At 30.3% G+C, this 18282-nt stretch overlaps 4 protein-coding genes across 9 annotated transcripts; 2 read left to right on the forward strand and 2 right to left on the reverse strand.

The window, feature by feature from the left end:
* Nucleotides 1–313: 313 nt before the first annotated feature.
* Nucleotides 314–4494, reverse strand: LOC130667454 (WD repeat and FYVE domain-containing protein 2). Of its 3 annotated transcripts, none has more exons than XM_057469033.1 (7): nucleotides 4358–4494; nucleotides 3937–4212; nucleotides 3602–3743; nucleotides 3283–3512; nucleotides 2074–2452; nucleotides 1812–2011; nucleotides 314–1744 (listed from the first exon to the last, which is right to left on the reverse strand). In XM_057469033.1, the coding sequence occupies exons 2-7, from the start codon at nucleotides 4095–4097 to the stop codon at nucleotides 1606–1608; spliced, it is 1251 nt and encodes a 416-aa protein (XP_057325016.1). In that variant the 5' UTR covers nucleotides 4098–4212; nucleotides 4358–4494; the 3' UTR covers nucleotides 314–1605. The 3 variants fall into 3 exon arrangements, with proteins under 3 accessions (XP_057325016.1, XP_057325013.1, XP_057325014.1); XM_057469030.1 differs by having other exon boundaries at nucleotides 4286–4433; XM_057469031.1 differs by having other exon boundaries at nucleotides 4290–4428.
* LOC130667460 (protein crossbronx homolog) lies at nucleotides 4457–8093 on the forward strand. Of its 2 annotated transcripts, none has more exons than XM_057469044.1 (8): nucleotides 4457–4575; nucleotides 4667–4881; nucleotides 4946–5127; nucleotides 5209–5273; nucleotides 6215–6315; nucleotides 6404–6591; nucleotides 6888–7056; nucleotides 7822–8093. In XM_057469044.1, the coding sequence occupies exons 2-8, from the start codon at nucleotides 4849–4851 to the stop codon at nucleotides 7921–7923; spliced, it is 840 nt and encodes a 279-aa protein (XP_057325027.1). In that variant the 5' UTR covers nucleotides 4457–4575; nucleotides 4667–4848; the 3' UTR covers nucleotides 7924–8093. The 2 variants fall into 2 exon arrangements, with proteins under 2 accessions (XP_057325027.1, XP_057325028.1); XM_057469045.1 differs by having other exon boundaries at nucleotides 7828–8093.
* A 3506-nt stretch (nucleotides 8094–11599) lies between these two features.
* On the forward strand, nucleotides 11600–16271 carry LOC130667470 (zinc finger protein 415). 2 transcript variants are annotated; one of them, XM_057469066.1, is made up of 4 exons: nucleotides 11600–12114; nucleotides 13394–13909; nucleotides 14844–15389; nucleotides 15501–16271. In XM_057469066.1, exons 1-4 carry the CDS (start codon nucleotides 11950–11952, stop codon nucleotides 16269–16271), a joined length of 1998 nt encoding a protein of 665 aa, XP_057325049.1. In that variant the 5' UTR covers nucleotides 11600–11949. The 2 variants fall into 2 exon arrangements, with proteins under 2 accessions (XP_057325049.1, XP_057325050.1); XM_057469067.1 differs by having other exon boundaries at nucleotides 11602–12114; nucleotides 14856–15389.
* A 6-nt stretch (nucleotides 16272–16277) lies between these two features.
* On the reverse strand, nucleotides 16278–18281 carry LOC130667477 (uncharacterized). Of its 2 annotated transcripts, none has more exons than XR_008989847.1 (4): nucleotides 17921–18280; nucleotides 17762–17860; nucleotides 17563–17704; nucleotides 16278–16412 (listed from the first exon to the last, which is right to left on the reverse strand). XR_008989847.1 is itself a non-coding variant. In XM_057469079.1 (4 exons), exons 2-4 carry the CDS (start codon nucleotides 17872–17874, stop codon nucleotides 16320–16322), a joined length of 348 nt encoding a protein of 115 aa, XP_057325062.1. In that variant the 5' UTR covers nucleotide 17875; nucleotides 17921–18281; the 3' UTR covers nucleotides 16278–16319. The 2 variants fall into 2 exon arrangements, 1 of the variants encoding a protein (XP_057325062.1); XM_057469079.1 differs by having other exon boundaries at nucleotides 17762–17875; nucleotides 17921–18281.
* Nucleotide 18282: the final 1 nt, after the last annotated feature.

The raw sequence follows: 18282 nt of genomic DNA on the forward strand, positions 1-18282 counted from the left end.
TATTCTCTCATACTCATATAATATTAATATAAAACACATATATATATAAAGACATATATAGATATACGCTGAACATACTCCATTACATATCTTATCACATGAAAAATTTCTTAAGTTAAATCCAAACTACAGTTGTGTAAATTATCCAACTTATATTTTTTTAAATTATACATGAACTTTTTTAGTTCTGAGCTATGATGAAGATTACATATTTTTTAAATAACTTTTGATTATTTTTTTTATTAATTATTTTAATTAACTAGTGATGAATGATTGGATGCAACGAAAAATAATTTTATAGAATATTGTACATATATTTTTTTACATAGATATAATTTGAAAGAGTATACTCTCGATACATAAGCATTTTTTATAGATACGACAGTGCTGTTTTTTTTATTTTATAGTTAATAATTAATCTCATTTAATCCTTCCTCTTACATACTGCTAAATACTATACATTCATATTTATATTAATACATTAAATATTATTATGGAAGCGCAATATCGCTGTAGTGAGACACCATTTATCCTTGGTTAGATTTTAAAAATATTTTTTATTAGTGATGTTAAAAATAAGTTACACAGAAAAAATTGTTTTCTTGGCTTAAAAAAATTTTTACTTCGAAAATTTTCATGATACCGAAGTAAACCATGATCCTGAAGTTGGCAGACAATTAAAAATTTTTGAATTTTATTTTCAACACTTTAATTAAAAAAAAAACTAAAAAAATGCACATGTGGAAAATTAAAAAAACTATAGGTGCAATTTTTTTAAATATTTTTTTTTTTAATTTATCGCTTAAAAAAAAATTCAAAAATTATTAGACGGCTGCTAACTTCAGTTTCATAGTAAACCGACGTCTAAAAATTTTTGGATTTTTTTTTAAGCGATAAATAATTAAAAAAAAAAATATTTCAAAAAATTGCACTTATAGTTTTTAAAATTTTCTACATGTGCATATTTTTTTTTTTTTTTTTTTCTGTAATTGATGTATTTTAAAAAATTCGAAAATTGTCAATTGTCCGTTAATTTCAAAATCGTTGGATCAAGAAATTTTTTTTAGTCCTAAAAAAATTTTAGTTTTCATTTCGTAATGAAAAATTTTTCTTGCACTAAGAAATCATTTTTTTCTGTGTAGGATTAAATTTTTGAAAAATAAGTTTTATAAATCATATAAATAATTTAACAAACTAGCTAACGAGTTTTTTTTTGTTTAACGCCTTTGAGGCTCGATAGTTTTTGCATACAAGTACAAATTCCTCGGCAGAGTTAAGTTTTTTGTATATATATACAAATAGTACAATAAGACTTTAATTTATTTCACAGGTAAAGATCGTAGTTGCATTGATCGCCCATCTTGGTACTGATAAAAATAGTCTATAAATAATATCTATATTTATTTATATTTTTACTCTTTGATTTATTGAGGGCTTTATATATTTTTTTTAAATGAAAAAAGCAATTATTGGTTTTAGTTTTAGTTCACTTATTGGACACAGATGTAAGAAGCCGACGACGTAGTTCATTAAACGATAAAATAAAATGTTATGTTTATGTCACATATTTATTTATTAATCACAGGACTTTAATAAATATTTATTTTACTGAAGAAGAGCTGAAATGTCCCATATTTTAATAATACGATCCTGACCAACTGTTAATAATTTACGCCGTGATATATCGAGGTTCATGGACATAATGCTGTGTTTTGCATCATGAAATGATGCCATTGCCGTTTGGCTGAAAAAAAAAAATTACATAAATAAATTTATAAAAAAAGAACACAATGATAATTATAAATATTTACTTGGCAGCTTTTAATTGAGTATGACAGGGATCACAAACTCGTACTTCAAATTCAAAACCCATTGGAGGAATAGGAATACGTTGTGCTGAACACTGAGCACAGAGAGCTCGCCCACAATTTCTACAATGATGTTGTCTCAATCCCAACTGTCTTTGATCCATCATTGCTCTCATATTCCAAAAGAAAGGTCGCCCGCAAGACTTGAATAATTATTATCACATTTAATAAATATATAAAATTATTTATTAATGTAATTATTTACCTCGCAGGTATCAGATTCTTTCCAAGGTGCAGTTTCTCTCCTTGCCTCAGCCATATTCCAACAAACAATAACACCATCTTCTCCACCGGAAAATAGCACATGCTCATCATGCGCGTAACATAGTGCTGTTACTTTATTACGATGCCCGCGTAATTCATAACCAACACCTTCGCCTCCTCCGATATCCATAACTCTTATTGTCTGATCAAAACTTCCGGAAAATAATAATTGTTTCTCTGGATCCCATGCCAGGGATCTGATACTCGCAGTATGCGCGGCAAATAATGCAACCAATGATATTGAAGTATTGTCAATCTTCAGCATCGTTACCGAGCCTTCATAATTACCAACGAATGCGTATTTCGATTGCTCATCAAATCTTTGACAGTTAAGGTCCATTAATTGAATTATATTGTCAGTAATTATATTTTTATGATACCAGCATCGAAACTTGAAGTTTCAGTGTCTCTACAGTCAGTCGAAAGAAGCGAACTTCAGTCCAATACTGTGAGAAATATTAGCAAACAAGTAAATTGTGAATGCCAGTCAGCGGCAGAAACAAACGTTTTGCCCCTTGGGAATAAAAAATTATGTCTCTTCCCGCTGACTGAAGGCTTTCGCAATTTAAACTCTGATACTTGTCATTGTTTAATAGACAGAAAAAAAAGGATTTCTTGGCGTAAGAAATATTTTGCATTATAAATTGAAGACTAAAATTTTCTTAGGTCTAGAAAAAATTTTTTCTTGCTCCGAGAAAATTTTTGTTTTCAATTTATGATGCAAAAAATTTATTGAGACAAGTAAAAATTTTATTGGGGCGAGTAAAAATTTTTTATGCCAAGAAATACTTTTTTCTGTGTACTAATTTCAGACCATTAATTTCATTTACGTAAATGACAGTTCTGACTGTGATTAAGTTTTATAAAAATTAGTGTCAATAATAAATAGTATTTATAGTTTCTGCTTAATTTTAAATTCCAAATGACAGTTTACGCTTACGCTGATAGTTGGTCTTAAATTAACTTGTTTCTGACTGGCTGCTGACACTGAAACTTTAAGCTCCAATGCAGGTAATCAAAAATCTAGTGTGTAACTCAGGACGAAACACGATTTCACTGCGGGTGATGTCAGCCCACTTCACCCTGGTCTGAAATCGCTGTTTCATCTCTTGTCCCACAATATACTATTATATAAATAAAAAAAGGATACTGCAAAGTTGTGAGCCAGCTGCTGTTATCAACAGTTTGTTTATTACCATAGCCATAAGAACCCAATCTTTTACCAGTTTCAGAGCAATGTAACTGAAACGTTTTGTCTCTGCTCACACTCATGACCCACCCATGTAATGCTGAAAATACAATGGCTGTAATGCGAGCTCTGTGAGCGACATACTCTCTCATTGCAGTCATACGATTGTAATCCTGCTCCAATAAAAATTCCTGAAGCAAAAGTCAGTTATTGATTTTAGACAAAGTAACATCCAATTAAAATCCTCGTGGTAAATAAATATGTACTACTAAAAACATACATCAATAGAACCATTCTCCAACCCAACAAATAATCTCCTCGACTCTACATGATAGTCCATAGCTGTTGCACCAGAGGCCATGTATTGACAAACACTCGGCCAGTATTGCCCTGAGTCACGTTTTAACCAAACTCTGACAGTTCTGAAAGAAACATACAATACATGACTTTAATTTAAATGACTAATCAATAAATTATCATCATTATTCTCATTATTAATATTTTCAAGGCAATCTTATCACCCTGCCTGGTGATAAATTTAAAAGAACAATTCTTCGAGACAAAGTAAGTAATTGTGCGTAATTATTTACAGTAAATAAATTAAAAAAATTAAACCTGTCATCGCAAACACTAATAACCCCTTCTTCCTTGGGTATAATAATTGCCGCATGAATATCATCATTACAACCTTCTAATTTCGATAGTAATATCGGTTTTCTACTTGAACTAAATTTGTCATTACTGACGCCGGGCGCAGGTTTTATCTCTGCTGCCATTATGTTTTTTTTTTTGTTTAAATAAACTGTTATTATTATTTTCACACACTAATAATTAATATTTGTCGATCACATACAGGAGCTCGTGTGTTAATTGATGATTGTCATTTGACAGCTGGAAAAAAATAAATGAAAACAAAGTTATGAAATTTTAAATTATTACACTGGTCTTTTAAAACTCAACTTACATACACGTAAAGATTTAAATGTTTTTTTTTTGTATTTGCTCTCTGTATCTGGTTATGATGTTTTTTACTTACTTATATATTTAATATTATTATTGTATTGTATTGTACATGGTATAGGTATAAATAAGTATATGGTATATATAAATAATTTACATACGCATGTGTGTTAAGTTTCCTGAGTATAAATACGTGTGTGCAATCAACGTCATTGAAGTTTCTACAAATTCCTTAAGAGCGCGCGGCTGTTTTCCCATCGTCCAATCATTTACTATTTCATTCAGTCATACTCAGTGAGTCACTTTTTTATTTTTCTTCTCTTTTTAACTCATCATCATCATCATCAACATCAGCAGTTTACTCTGTCAGTTTTTTTATGTTCAGATTCAGAGTCAGAGTGAGAGTCAGCAGCAGATCAGAATCTTCAGATGAAATTGAGAGATCGTTATTTTAAAAAATTCAAAAATGAACTTAAGATAATTTACAAAAACAAATGACATAAGTGGTGATAAATTACTTTAGACTATGAATAAATGATTGAGTAAGAGATGAAGCTCTGATTTATAATGAACTCCAAAGCTCCAGGACCGAGCTCTAAGGTATTGAGTAAATAATTTATTTTTAAATTTTTTGAATATTAATGTAATTGGTGATTTATTTCAGTCGGATAATGAGGGAGAGGAAAGTTTCAAAAGAACTGGATCTTTTAGGAAAATTTTACCGGGAACTTCAAGTGGAGATTCGCAGCTCAATACTTCTGTTAAAATGATTGACCGTCCAAATGTTGCACAGAACAATATGGATTATGCTGTTTATCTTAGGGAATACAGTATACTTTCAGAGTAGTAATGTCTATTTATAAATTTATTGATTGCTAGCTACGAGTAGTAAATGGTATTTATTGGATTATTGATTTTGTTTTTTAGTAAATTGATGCAGACACAAGATTTGAAAGGAATTTACGTGATACCTTCTGCTCAAAATCCTTTTTGTAAGTTTAGATATTAATTTTGGGTAATCCAAGGCTCGTGGTGTCATTAATTAATTTTAAATTTAAACTTACTTTTGAATATTTATTAAATTATCTTTTATATTAAATTTACTTTGATATTTTAAGTCTATAATTTAATATTGTAATTGTCGAGTTATTAAATTTGACACCGTCTCCATATTTCAAAAATATTCAATGACCTTGAACTGTCATTCGTATTAAAATTTCATGAATTAATTAAAAAAAGGACAATGTAATTGCAATTTAGCCGAAATTTAAATTTAAAAAAAAATTACTTACAGTTGACATCAATAGAGAGTCAAACGAAATTTGGTAAATAAATTTTAGGATACAAAATTTGAAGTATAAAATTGACAGTAAAATTTTACTGAAATTTATTTAAAAAATTTCATTCAACTCTTAATTGATAAGAACTATAAGTAATTTTTTAAAAATCTATATGTCGGCAAAATTGTAACTGCGTTTTTTTAAAATTAAAACCTAAATTTTTTTGTTAATTAATTGATAAGTTTTTAATGATAGTAAAGTTAGCGGACATCTGACAGTTTTAAAAACTTTGAAATAATAAATAAAAATAAAAAAAACCACATCTAGACAATTTGAAAATCAGTGCATTTTTTAAAATTTTATAACTTTAATTACTTTATTATTTTATATGTAATTAAAAAATTTTCATATGTCTGCTACATTTACACTCATAAATTTTTATGACGACTATGACAGTTCTAATTCATTAAATATTTCAAAAAAGTTGGGGACACTGTGAAAATGCTCTTCATTAATATCATGACAGTGGCTTTAGTCCTGTCATTTTAAAAAGTAATTTTTTCATGTGATAATTATTGAAGACTTGGATTATAAAATATTTTTAATTAATCAATTTTAATATTTAAATTTAATTTGTACATTTTTATTGATAGTGTGGTTCGGAGTATTATTTGTACGACAGGGTATCTATCAAGGAGGTGTTTTTAGATTTACAATAACGTTACCTGATATTTTTCCCGATGGTGACTGTCCAGTGAGATTTAATTTTATTAAAAATAATTAACTCAACTTACTTATATTAGTTAATATATTAGATATAAATTATTATTTTTATATTACAGAAAGTTATATTTAAAACAAAAGTCTTCCATCCATTGATCCACAACGAGACCGGAGAGTTTAGTACAAGTGCTGGATTTCCTGAATGGAAAAAAAGTAACAGAGTATTTCATTTAGTGCAATTTATAACCAAAGTATTTAATAAAGTCGATCCGAAGTTAAAAGCAATCAATGAAGAAGCTTCTAATTTGTAAGATATTTTTTTTTGCCCCTCCGGGCGAAAAGCGTCAACTTTTCTCCCGCTGTGCGAAACGAAGTTTCCGCTTTCCGCTTCCGTCGAGGCAAAAAATAGTATTTACACCTTGGGAAGTAAATAAGAAAGCCTCAGATCACATGTTTGTTGACCTCGGCTTCGCCTCGGCCAACAATTACATGAGATCTGAGACATTTCTTACTTTACTGCCCGAGGTGTAAAATATACTATTTTCTTTGTTCAGTTAGTAGATTTTATTTATGTTGCAATTAAATTTTTCGTATTACTTGTAGATTTGAAAATAATATAGAAGAATATCGTACAAAAGCAAAAGAATCTGTGAAAGATAGTTTGGATCACGTTTACGACCCTCCTGAAACGGAAGATGCCCACTATCTTAAATTTAGTCCATGGGATCCTGAAATTCATGAGCCAATAAGACAAAAACTATATCAATCAAGAGTAATATACTTATATATTTTTCTTTGTTCCTTCTGTCCATTTCTTTTATCCACTTCACCCCTTCTGGGTTTCTCTGTCCAGGATATCACCCGCACTCAGATTTATCCTCTCGATCGCCTCTCAGTTCTTTACCCAATGTTCAATAATTAATTAATTAATGTAACGGGACCAAAGTCCACCTTCGTTTTACCGGAGGCCGTTTCCGCACCCTTTTGGGCAGACACGCGCTGCGAGGTCATCCCCATCTTTCGACCCAGACACTTTTGGCCGAAAATATAATCAAGTGACGACTAAAGTGGACATTAACCGGAAGTATAATTAAAAATCTTCATTGCACGTGGTATCTAACCACAGCCACCACAAGTCCATCTCAGGAAATAAAGTAAATCTGATCGAAGTGGGCTTGGAAAGGCCCCCGTGATACCAGTCTCCCAGCGCTGGTCAACGGTTGCTTATCCAACTTTTCCCCATACCCTATGTAAAGAGTTTCCTTTACTTGTTTTCTTTCGGTTTCCCAACAAGTTATCCGCTTCTTCAGTCCCTGAAGAACTTTTTACTTTCCGAGCTGTTGACGCTCCGATTATTTAAGCCAAATCGAAAATGGAGGACAGCTCGGATCAATGTTCAATAGCGTCTTTTTTCTTCTTCCCACTTTCTGTTATTATTTTCTAAGCCACACCTGGCCGTAGCCAAGAGTATATTTATATATTTTATATAAATAATAATTATTTAATTATACTACCATTGATTATTTTATTTAATTAGCAACAGCAGCCGTTGGATCCTGAGAAATCACCAAGAGGTTATTCTTGGGTGCAACCTGGATCACTTAAGCCACTGTCTAAATCTGAAGAGGATCTCAGATAAATTAAACAATTAGCAATTAGAATTTTATTTATTGAACTATGTCGTAGAATATCTTTATACGTCACACGACACTTGCCTTTTAAAATTGCGTGAAGTAATAAATGTAGACTTATTTTTATATATATTTATAATATAAATAAATAAAAACTTATTGTTTATTTTATACATAAGCATCCTTGCTTTATTTATCGTCATTTAAATTACTATTTATTTTTTCAATGACACAGTCCATAAATAAATCTCGCAATAAAAAATTGCACCTCGAACGCGTTCTATTGCCACCGATTCAAAAAATCGCGATCCACAGCTTTAATTTTCATAGTTTATTTATGATATTTTAATGAAATTGAATTTTTGAAATAAAAATAAAAATATAAAAAGAAAAATTAAAAAGATAAATTGCGATAAGAATTACCGCTATGATAAAAATGAAACGTGTGGTTGTATCGTGTGTCTCATCGTGGGACTGCATTTAATCTCGTCGGCGTTAAAATTCATCGGAGAGATAGTAACTTGCGGTCATCCACAAGTTTAACAGAAGAAATACAAAAACGTACGAAATAAGGACCATACAATAAGACTTTCATCTCCGCGAATGAGGGTAAGGCGTGCACTGTACACCCAGAAGCGGGCAATCAACCCGGAGGTTAAATATACGTCTGAAGAAGAAAAAAAATCAGATCTTATCAGCACTATCCCAATGTTCATCTCATAGTTCATTTTATTTTTTTTTATTTTCGTATGCGGTGACAAAAATTTTAGCTGAAAATTTTTTTTACCGTTTTTATTTATCACAATAAATCTATTCATGTCATATATCATTTATATTATAGATATATAAGAAGATAATTATTGATCTGCTTTTACACAATCGACTTTAGCATCTCTGGTTGTTGGATAATAATTAGGAATCAGAATCATGCAGGAGTTTAATTTGATCTATATAAATACTGGAGTTTGTTAACAAGAATAATTGAGTGTTGCGTGTTGGATACTACAATAACACGGTGTTCATCTTAGAGCACCTGGAGCAAGTGCTACAACAACAAATCTTAGTGAGATCGATGGCGTTGATGACTGGTTTATCAACGACAATCTATCATTTTCATCTCACTCACGACTACACTCCCGTCTTTACTAAAAAAATTTGAAAACGCTTAGAGCTGTTGTAAAATATCATCTACACTCTACACTACTTTGAGGCCAGGATATAATAGAAATGTAATATAAACATGATACAGCTTTCACTATAAATTATATGGCTACAGAGGTCAGGCCCTCGAGTAATTTTAATTAATCTACCGTAAGATCTTTTTTAATTGTAATTTCAATTAAGCTTCACACTTAAAGAAACTCTAGGTCATTTAAATAAATGACGTAGTAGGAATTGCTTAATTTTTTAAAGCTTAACTCTAAAATTGTCTGCTAATTATCACAAGTGAGATTTAATTTATTGTAAGTGATACTAATAAATTTAATCAGCGAAGTAGTTAACTCTTGTAAGGAAGACAACTCTTTAAAAATTATTTTATTCTCGTTGTTACTCATGAAAAAAAAATGACAATTAAAAATAATAAGACAGTTCTTTTTCTCTTGACCTTGAGAGTGGAGGAATGGAAATAAGGATTTTGTAAAGGACGGTTCTAGGATGTAAGGAAGGATTTTATTTTTAACCTGCTATGAAAATTGAAAATTTTCAAAAAAAGGAAGTTATTGGTTTCGGTCCTGATCATTTTTAAATGGACGTCCGTGTGTGGGTGCGTGTATATGAACTTTTTTTGTCCAACGATATCTGGATTGAGCGTTTTTGGCGGCAATCAAAATGACTCAAGACTTAGAACTGAATAAATTTTGAAATCGATCGGTCTAGTTTACGAGACACGAAAACTATCAATAAAAAAATTTTTTTCTGAGGTTTTTTTCGTATAACTCATAATCCACTTGTCCGATTTGCCTCAAAATGTAATCAGTTCTAAGTCTTGATGAGCCTTTTCAATTGCCGCCAAAAATACTCGAATCGGTTGATTCGTTCCAAAGATAGGGTAGAGGTGCATTTTTGGACAATTCAAAAATTCAAATAAAGTATCTTGTAAAAGACGCAATGACAATTAAATTTTTAAAATGTCTTCAAAGATACTTTTAGCGGTATCACGAATGGTTGCCCGCAGACATTAATCCGCGACTTTATAATAATTTATTTACTCATTTAATTTTTTCAATACCATTGCAAGCGTGAGTGTGTTAGCAAACTATTGTAATTACACACACAAAACTTTTGAAAAAAGGGCACATTACCGATTTACAACGTCGCGGATTTAACGTCTGCGGATGAAACGTTAGGGAACCACTTTTATCCCGCTATTAAAATGGAAATTTTATTTTATACTTTTTCATTAATTAAAATAAAGTATCAAATGTCCAAAAATGGAGCAGTAGCCGGCCACAAATTCTACTTCTACCCTATCATCGGACAAAAATTTTGTTTTCAGTTAAATTTATGTTTTTTCAATTCAACAGTTTTTTTAATTCGGTGCTAAAAAATTTCCGTAATTAATATTTTGAACTCTCCGAGCTCAAAAACAGCCGGAAGTTTTGGGCTTGTCCCGCAGCTTCAACCGTTTCTCAGACTTTTTTGTAGTTATTTTATACTTTATAAGCATTTTCTAAAAGGCGATAACAGAGTGGGAGTCCAGTTTGTAACCCGCAAGGAATAATTAAAGACCCATAAAAAAAATAAAAAAAACACGAGGAACTTTAAATGTCCGGCATTCAAGTACACCACACATTTATTGAGCTGTACATTTAATTATTAGTTTAATGTCCAAGTCTCTCCTCTTAACCGCAGCATGTACACATAATTCAACCGTACCGCAGTCTAGGATTCAATCCGCATCGCCAAGAATTTATTAATCAACAACTATGAAAGAACATGCAGCTAAATATTAATTGATAAGACATTAATTATTTATTTCAAATAAATAATTAACTGAAGAAGTAATTTATTAGTAAGGGATAGCTGTAGTTGTTTGTATTTTAAAAAAACGGTATACGGCTCTGAATAATATTTACCTGTTACCTGTTAAGTACATTGTGCTTTGAATGCGCTAATGGAGCAAAACCAAACGTTAACTGTACACACTCTCCAGATATTGTTTCTTCAGAAGTATTAGCCGTGTGTACCACCACGTCATCTCATAAATATATTAATACAAGGAAAATATATATACATATATATATTTTGTTTATATGAAAATATAAATGTGAGGAGAGACTCTCGTTATGTTGAGTATAAAATAAAATCAAAGATTTTACTTATGAAATTTTTAACTTAGAGATTATGCATGTAACCATACAGGTTTATGTCGAGTAAATACTCATGAATATTTGCCGATGACTGTGTAGTATACGAGGAACCGATTCAACAGCATAACCAGGGGAATCTGACGTATACTTATACTCATCGCACGAGCCGTTTGTAAACATTGCCGTTGCATCTTCCTGCATATATTGAATCACTGATACACAGTCGTGGTATGGAGTTTTTTTTTTAGATAAATAAAGTAATTGCCACTGGTTTGTTTATGTTAGACTATAATATATGACGTTTTACTATTAATATTTAATGTTTACTATTATATGGGCGAATCGTGTCTACGTACGAGAGTACTCTGGAGACGGATATGATTCTGAAGACTGAAGAATTGATGAAGACATTAAAGAACAAGACGGAGAGATGAAGCATGAAAGAAAATACAGATAAAAGCCGAAACGATCTGGTGAATGGTAGAGGGAGAGTCTGCACGAGCTGAGATCTTTCACAGGTGGGCAGTCGTCACCCTGACAGATCACTGCTAAGACTCACCTTGAGTCTTAAACTTTTTTTAACAAATTTCTCTGAGCTTTTATGGAAACACCTGAAATATTTGTGACTTCTAATGGGCGTGAGAGTAAACGCGGTTGCTTAGTTTATTTTTTATTGTCAATTATCGGATCTGGGATTTTAAATTTGAATAAAAAAATTTTTTAATGGAGATGAGGGAAGTTAATATCAATGTGTCGGGTGGAGTGAAGGATTTATTGAGGGATGCGTTGGTGTCTCAGACATTTGCTGATGTTTCGTTGTGTTGTTCTGGTGGAAAAAAATTTTTAGCTCATCGACTGGTGCTGTCTGCTGCCAGTCCGTATCTTCATGTAAGTTATTAGTCACCAGTTTATTTACTTTATGAAACTTTAAATGTCATTTGGTTGGGAAACTTGTTGGCATCAGATGTATGTAAACCGTTAAGTAATAAAATAATTATGATTGCTAATAATTCAACTTTGCTTCCGTACCTGGTGATTGAAAGCTAAACTTTTGCTGACTATTTAATGCCTCAGGTGTTCTGGGGCATTAAAATTATTCTTTCTCTATTTAAAAGTATAAAACACATGTTTGATTTTTAATCACATATTTTTTATACTTAATACTGATGTTGAATTCGATGACGCATGATTATAAGTCATTTTTTTGTGAACGCAAAATTTAAAAAATATATCGCAAATTAATACATGGTGGGCTAGAAATTAATTTGACGGATGAATGAACTGTAATAGAGAATGTTATTAAATTTTTTTTGTAGGCTGATTAAATTTAATCTGATTGGGTTTTTTTTTATCACTTCACTGTAAAAAATTTGAGAAGTGAACGCGGATTAATTCCGGAGTGAATGCGTATTTATTTAATCTTGGAGTAAAATTTACTTCGAAGGGGAGTGAATTTTAATATCGAAAACTCCAGTTCAAAGTGAAATTCACTCCGAAAGGGAGTTTATTTAAATATTAAAAGTTCAAATCAAAGTGAATGCGGATTTAAATAAAATCCAGATCACTCCGAAAAAAAAAAAATTCCCTATAATTGCATATGCAGAGTAATTTTTTATAAAATATAAGCAATAAATCAGGCTTAAGATCATACAGGTTGTTGAGTAAAACTCAATCATCAAAAAGCTATGTGCACTATGGACCCAGGAACAGGATAGCGAATTCAATTAACGATTATTGTGCTTCCATAATTTTTTTGGTGATTCTTTATCATGTTTTTCAACAAAAATAAAAAATATTGTACCACGTCACTGATATAAAATAGTATATTATATTATATTCTTGTTCTGTGCAGTTAATGATTAAACACTACTTCTGTAATAGTTAAATAAGATGTATAAAGCCGATTGGCGTAAATAAATAAATAAAACTCCGGAACTCCAAGTGGCGGAGTGAATTCGAATTTAAATAAAATCCGTAATTACTTTGAATTCACTTCAAATTTTTTTTGTTTCTCGATTTTTACCCAGAAAATAAGAATTTTTTGACGCACAATTATTTTTAATCGCCCTAAGAAAATTTTGTATTGCCCCGAAAAATTTTTGTTTTCAATTTATAATTCAAAAAATTTTTTACGCCAACAAATATTTTTTTTTTGTGTATGTTTTAGGAAGTACTTTCAGCTCATGGAAAAATAGCAGGTCAATGTGAACCCATTACGATGATATTAGCCGAGGTCGAGGGCAACGATCTAGCAGCAATCTTAGGATTTCTCTACACTGGAAGTGTCGCGGTGCCTCAGGCAAGATTAGAAGCTTTCTCAAGTACTGCAGATGCTCTTAAAATTAGAATACCTCCTTTGCCACATGCTCTGAAAGCTCAAACTTTATCTGAGGAAAAAAATAATTCGTGCTATAAATCTTTAGCTCATGAAAATGTAACACAAGATACTGAACACGTTGGTTTAAATTTAAAAGTTATAAATAAAACAAATTGTTTGCGCCGATTACTTATGTCATCAAACAAAGACAATATTTTAGATAATAATAATAGTACATATAGTAAATTAAAGTCGTATGTAGCGAATCGAGTTATTGCTTCTCCATGGTGTCAATTTGTTCAGCCTTATCATTTACCAAAGATTCAACCAATTCTCAAAAATAATGAATCATCTTCTCGTACTTGTGTAAGTAAAAATTTACGATATTTGTTTTTTCAAATAAATTTTTAAACTTTTACATTAGAGATCTTAGAAGAAAGGAAAAAAAATTATTTTATTAACTGAGAAACGTATAAAATTTAACTGTAGGGTATATCGTTTGTATTTACTACGGCAATTATATCGTTAAAACATAAAAGATTTTTCGCGAATCGCAAATAAATATATAAATAAAACTAAAAACATTTATTGCAAAAAATAAAATCTCGCGCAATGTTTTGAATTAAATTTATATGATACTCAATTAAACGTAAATAATAATTCGACGTGCACGATTCTTATATATAATAATTACTACTATAGTAGAAACTTTTTAAATATACCGTTACAATAATAAACCAAAGAAAATTGAAACAAATCTCGGACTTCAATAAAATGAATGGAATCGTGATGTTATTCTTGAGAATAAAATTAGATTCTAGAGCTCCAAAAGAACCGATATTTTTTTTCTCTCGTCTGCTGTAAACAAAGTTTCCATATTTAAAAAAGAAAACCTGTCAGAACGACAATTTTTTATTTCAATTTCAAAAAATGGCGCTCGCTATTTGAATTTTCCCATACTAATAGCATGGAAATTTTGTTTTTTTTATAAAAAAATCCTATAACTTCATTTGACGTTGAGGGAAAAATTCGAGTTATAAACATTTTTTGTAGGAAATTTTATGCTCTACAAAATTGCTCAGAAGCTCAAAAGCTCTAAAATAAACGGTTCAAAAGTTACAGGTATTTAAAGTTGATAACTTTTTAAAAATAAACGTTCAAACTCTTTTTACAATAAAACTGCCACTCTCATGAAATATATATATATATATATATATATATATATTTATATAAAAAGAAAATTAGTACAAAAGAATCTAAAGCTTTTATAAACCAGTAGGAAAAATCGTATATATGACAGGTAATGTTTCAGAATAACATTCCGTCGAGTTTTTTTTCATCTGATGGATACGAGTCTTCGCACATTCACCACGAGCCAACAAGTTCTTTCAGCACCACCACGACAACTGTAGGCGTTGAAAAATTATTTGTTACCAGTGTTAATAGCTCGGAAGACACTGAAACTTATAACCCGCTCAAATTAGAGAGCACTATCAGTATACAAGACCATAAATCTTACGTCAATGATACAATTGACAAAAAAATTATTCACGACGAGACGATAAATTTATCATCAGCGGTTTTCATAGCAGAGGACAATAATCAATTAAATTACGACGACGATAAGCCTGATAAAGTATCGTTAAATTTATTGAACAAGCGGATTAATCTTGATGAAGTTGATAAATCCAAGTCGGATACCGTTACAATAAGTAATGACAGTAATAATAACAGCAATAATGCAATATCAGCTTCAGGTGTAAGTGAAGTTATTTCTACAATAACTTCAGTAGATTTAAAATGTGAAAATTGTGAAAAAATATTTGTCTGCGAATCAGCACTTAAGGTAAACTATATACCATTAAATGCAACAAATAATTCAATTTTATTTCTTCCATAAGAAATAATTTGATTCACTGCTAGCAGGTGTGATTGGTTTAATAATTTATGGTTACAGATCCATCGCAAAAGCCACTTCAAAGACAAACCCTTCCGCTGTGTCGATTGCGGTAAAGAGTTTTCTCAACTACGAAATTATAAATACCACCGCAGTGTGCACGAAGGCACGGGAGAATTTGCGGCGACTTGTCCCGAGTGCGGTAAATCATTCAATGATCGTGGGTACTTGGGCTCACACATGAAGATCCATCGTAATAAAAAAGAGTATGCCTGTGACGAATGCGGCAAAAGTTTTAATCAGCGAGTTGCGTATAATATGCACGTCAGAATACACACAGGCGTTAAACCACATAATTGCGATCAGTGCGGCAAAGCTTTTTCCAGAAAAATGCTGCTGAAACAACACATGAGAACACACTCTGGAGAACGACCTTATCAGTGTCACATCTGCAATAAAGCGTTTGCTGATAAGTCTAATATGACTCTCCATACCCGCCTTCACTCCGGTTTGAAGCCTTATCAGTGCGATATTTGTTCCAAGGCATTCACTAAAAAACATCATTTAAAAACTCATTTAAATTATCACACTGGAACTAAACCGTACGCTTGTCCTAATTGTAAATTAACTTTTTCACAGAGCAGCAATATGAGGACTCACTATAAGAAATGTTTGAATAATAGTACGAGTAGTATCAGTGGTAGAAAAAAAAATACCAGTACAGTTGTTAAGAAAAAAAATTTTAATAAACACATTGATGATTTTTCTAATGCTCTTACGCCTCCTCATTCAGATTTAGAGTATCAGACAATTATCCGTGATATTACTTGATTTTTGTTGTTGTTATTATTTAATAAATTTTATTATCAAATATTTATCTTATTTCTTAGTTAGTTTATTTATTTTTTCATTCTTTGTCTGTTTTATTTTGCTCTCTTTCGTTTTAGTGTCACTCTTTGTACCTTCTTTTCCCTTAAAGGTAAAAACTTTTTTTAAATATGATACTGAAGTTAGCCGACGTCTAATAATTTTTGGATTTTTTTAAAAATGATAAATTAAAAAAAAAATTTTTTTTAAAATTGAACTTAAGGTGAGACCCAGTACCCGATCATGGAATTATTATTTATTTACTTATTTAATAATTTTCGCGGCCTTGAGACTTATGTCTCCTACGGGCCGCAAATACAAAAGTATACAAATAGTGCATACGTAATTTTATATTGACTCTATAAAAATTAAAATTTAAAAGATTTTTGTTAATAATAATAGTGATAATAAATCTATACTGTGGTGAAAATTTTTCGAACTTTTCTCTGAAAAACTCTGAAAAAGTCTTTAGAATTTTGAAAAAATCTGTAGAACTTTAGAATTGAGTTTTTTAGAGAAAATTCCGAAAAATTTCCACCAGAGTATTTATATATGATCAATTTGAAAGAATCATGAGTAACAGGTAGATCTAAATTATTGACGACAGTAAAGTTAGCGGACATCTGACAATTTTTGAAACTTTGAAATAATAAATTGAAGTGTTTATAAAATAAAAATTAAAAAATGCAAGTTTAGAAAATTCAAAATTCAGTAATACATGCATTTTTAAAAATTTTATTATTTTAAATATTTAAGTTTTTTATGTGTAATTAAAAAAATTGTCTTATGTCTGATACATTAACACTCATAAATTATTGATATGTTTTTAGTGCAACGTCTGGTAAATGATTCAAAATTCTGATAGCCGTAAATAAAAATGACTTTTCTTAAGTCATAGTTCTACGTCTGGGTTGAAAAAACACATGATTATGTCCTACAGCTCGATCTCCAACAGACAGTAGTATTTAAAATTTTCCTATTGACTTTTACCCGATCACTCATATATTTTTATATCTACATTTACTAAATTTTACTACACATAGACATACAAATACATGATGTAATCGAGTACTAGTTCCCTGGTCGGGAACTGGGTCTCTTACCTCATAGTTTTTTTAATTTTCTACATGTGCATATTTTTAGTTTTTTTGTAATTTATTTGTTGAAAAAAAAATCCGAAAATTTTTAACTTCAGGATAATTTTCAAAATAAAAGTTTCGTAATTATAAAATTAAATTTAAAAGTAATAACTTACTTTTTGTATGTTTTTACTGTCTCTTCTTCGTGGTAATCTTTGATTTTTAGGTGCAAATGTCTTACGAGCCCATTCATCTCTTTCTCGTAACCACAATCGCTGGTATTCATTAGCCATCAGTAGTTCCATTGTCACATGATATCTTTTACAAAAAAATAAAATAAATAATCCACACAATAAATAATTAGTTTTTATATACTTCTCATATGACGGAGTGAATATTTTTAGAGATGCGTATTCTGAAGAAACAATATTATCTTGTTTTTTGAACGGAACTGCTGGAGTCCAGTTATGGAAGCTATTAGAAGACATACTTGAATTATTTATAATGTATCAAATATATCAGATGACATCTTACTTATAGTTTGAACATTGCGCTTTGTCATATTTTATTATAATTATTAATTTTTTGATAAATTATTCACACGAATGATAGCAGCAGAAGACAACCGCCAACTTTTTGAATTTTTAAATAAACAAATTTAATATTAATAGAAAAAATTCAAATTAACTTTTGAAAACTTCGAGCGTATTTTCAAAATTTTTTTAATGATGCAGAATTTTAAAATTAAAAAAAATGTCAGGTGTCTGCTATTTTTTCAATACTGCTCATAAAATAAAAGCCCCAATTATCAACTCGGTACTAATTATTTAAATTTACTATTGTTTATTTATTTATCAACTTCCGCCATCTTTAAAAATTATTAATGTTATGATGAT

This window comes from Microplitis mediator, chromosome 5 (genome assembly GCF_029852145.1).
Source record: "Microplitis mediator isolate UGA2020A chromosome 5, iyMicMedi2.1, whole genome shotgun sequence".
In the NCBI taxonomy this organism is placed as follows: domain Eukaryota; kingdom Metazoa; phylum Arthropoda; class Insecta; order Hymenoptera; family Braconidae; genus Microplitis; species Microplitis mediator.

What these genes read in the sequence shown, in the direction of transcription:
- LOC130667460 (XM_057469044.1), top strand. Translation starts at nt 4,849, where the DNA reads ATGAACTCCAAAGCTCCAGGACCGAGCTCTAAG. An exon ending in CTCCAGGACCGAGCTCTAAG is followed by an intron (nt 4,882 to 4,945) that starts GTATTGAGTAAA and finishes GATTTATTTCAG; the next exon opens with TCGGATAATGAGGGAGAGGA. An exon ending in TTCCCGATGGTGACTGTCCA is followed by an intron (nt 6,316 to 6,403) that starts GTGAGATTTAAT and finishes TTTATATTACAG; the next exon opens with AAAGTTATATTTAAAACAAA.
- LOC130667454 (XM_057469033.1), bottom strand. Translation starts at nt 4,097, where the DNA reads ATGGCAGCAGAGATAAAACCTGCGCCCGGCGTCAGTAATGACAAATTT. An exon ending in AGCTGGCTCACAACTTTGCA is followed by an intron (nt 2,453 to 3,282) that starts GTATCCTTTTTT and finishes TAACTGTCAAAG; the next exon opens with ATTTGATGAGCAATCGAAAT. An exon ending in AAGAATCTGATACCTGCGAG is followed by an intron (nt 2,012 to 2,073) that starts GTAAATAATTAC and finishes TAATTATTCAAG; the next exon opens with TCTTGCGGGCGACCTTTCTT.
- LOC130667470 (XM_057469066.1), top strand. Translation starts at nt 11,950, where the DNA reads ATGGAGATGAGGGAAGTTAATATCAATGTGTCGGGTGGAGTGAAGGAT. An exon ending in CTGCCAGTCCGTATCTTCAT is followed by an intron (nt 12,115 to 13,393) that starts GTAAGTTATTAG and finishes TGTATGTTTTAG; the next exon opens with GAAGTACTTTCAGCTCATGG. An exon ending in AATCATCTTCTCGTACTTGT is followed by an intron (nt 13,910 to 14,843) that starts GTAAGTAAAAAT and finishes TATATATGACAG; the next exon opens with GTAATGTTTCAGAATAACAT.
- LOC130667477 (XM_057469079.1), bottom strand. Translation starts at nt 17,874, where the DNA reads ATGTCTTCTAATAGCTTCCATAACTGGACTCCAGCAGTTCCGTTCAAA. An exon ending in TTCACTCCGTCATATGAGAA is followed by an intron (nt 17,705 to 17,761) that starts GTATATAAAAAC and finishes TTTTTGTAAAAG; the next exon opens with ATATCATGTGACAATGGAAC. An exon ending in ACAGTAAAAACATACAAAAA is followed by an intron (nt 16,413 to 17,562) that starts GTAAGTTATTAC and finishes TTTACCTTTAAG; the next exon opens with GGAAAAGAAGGTACAAAGAG.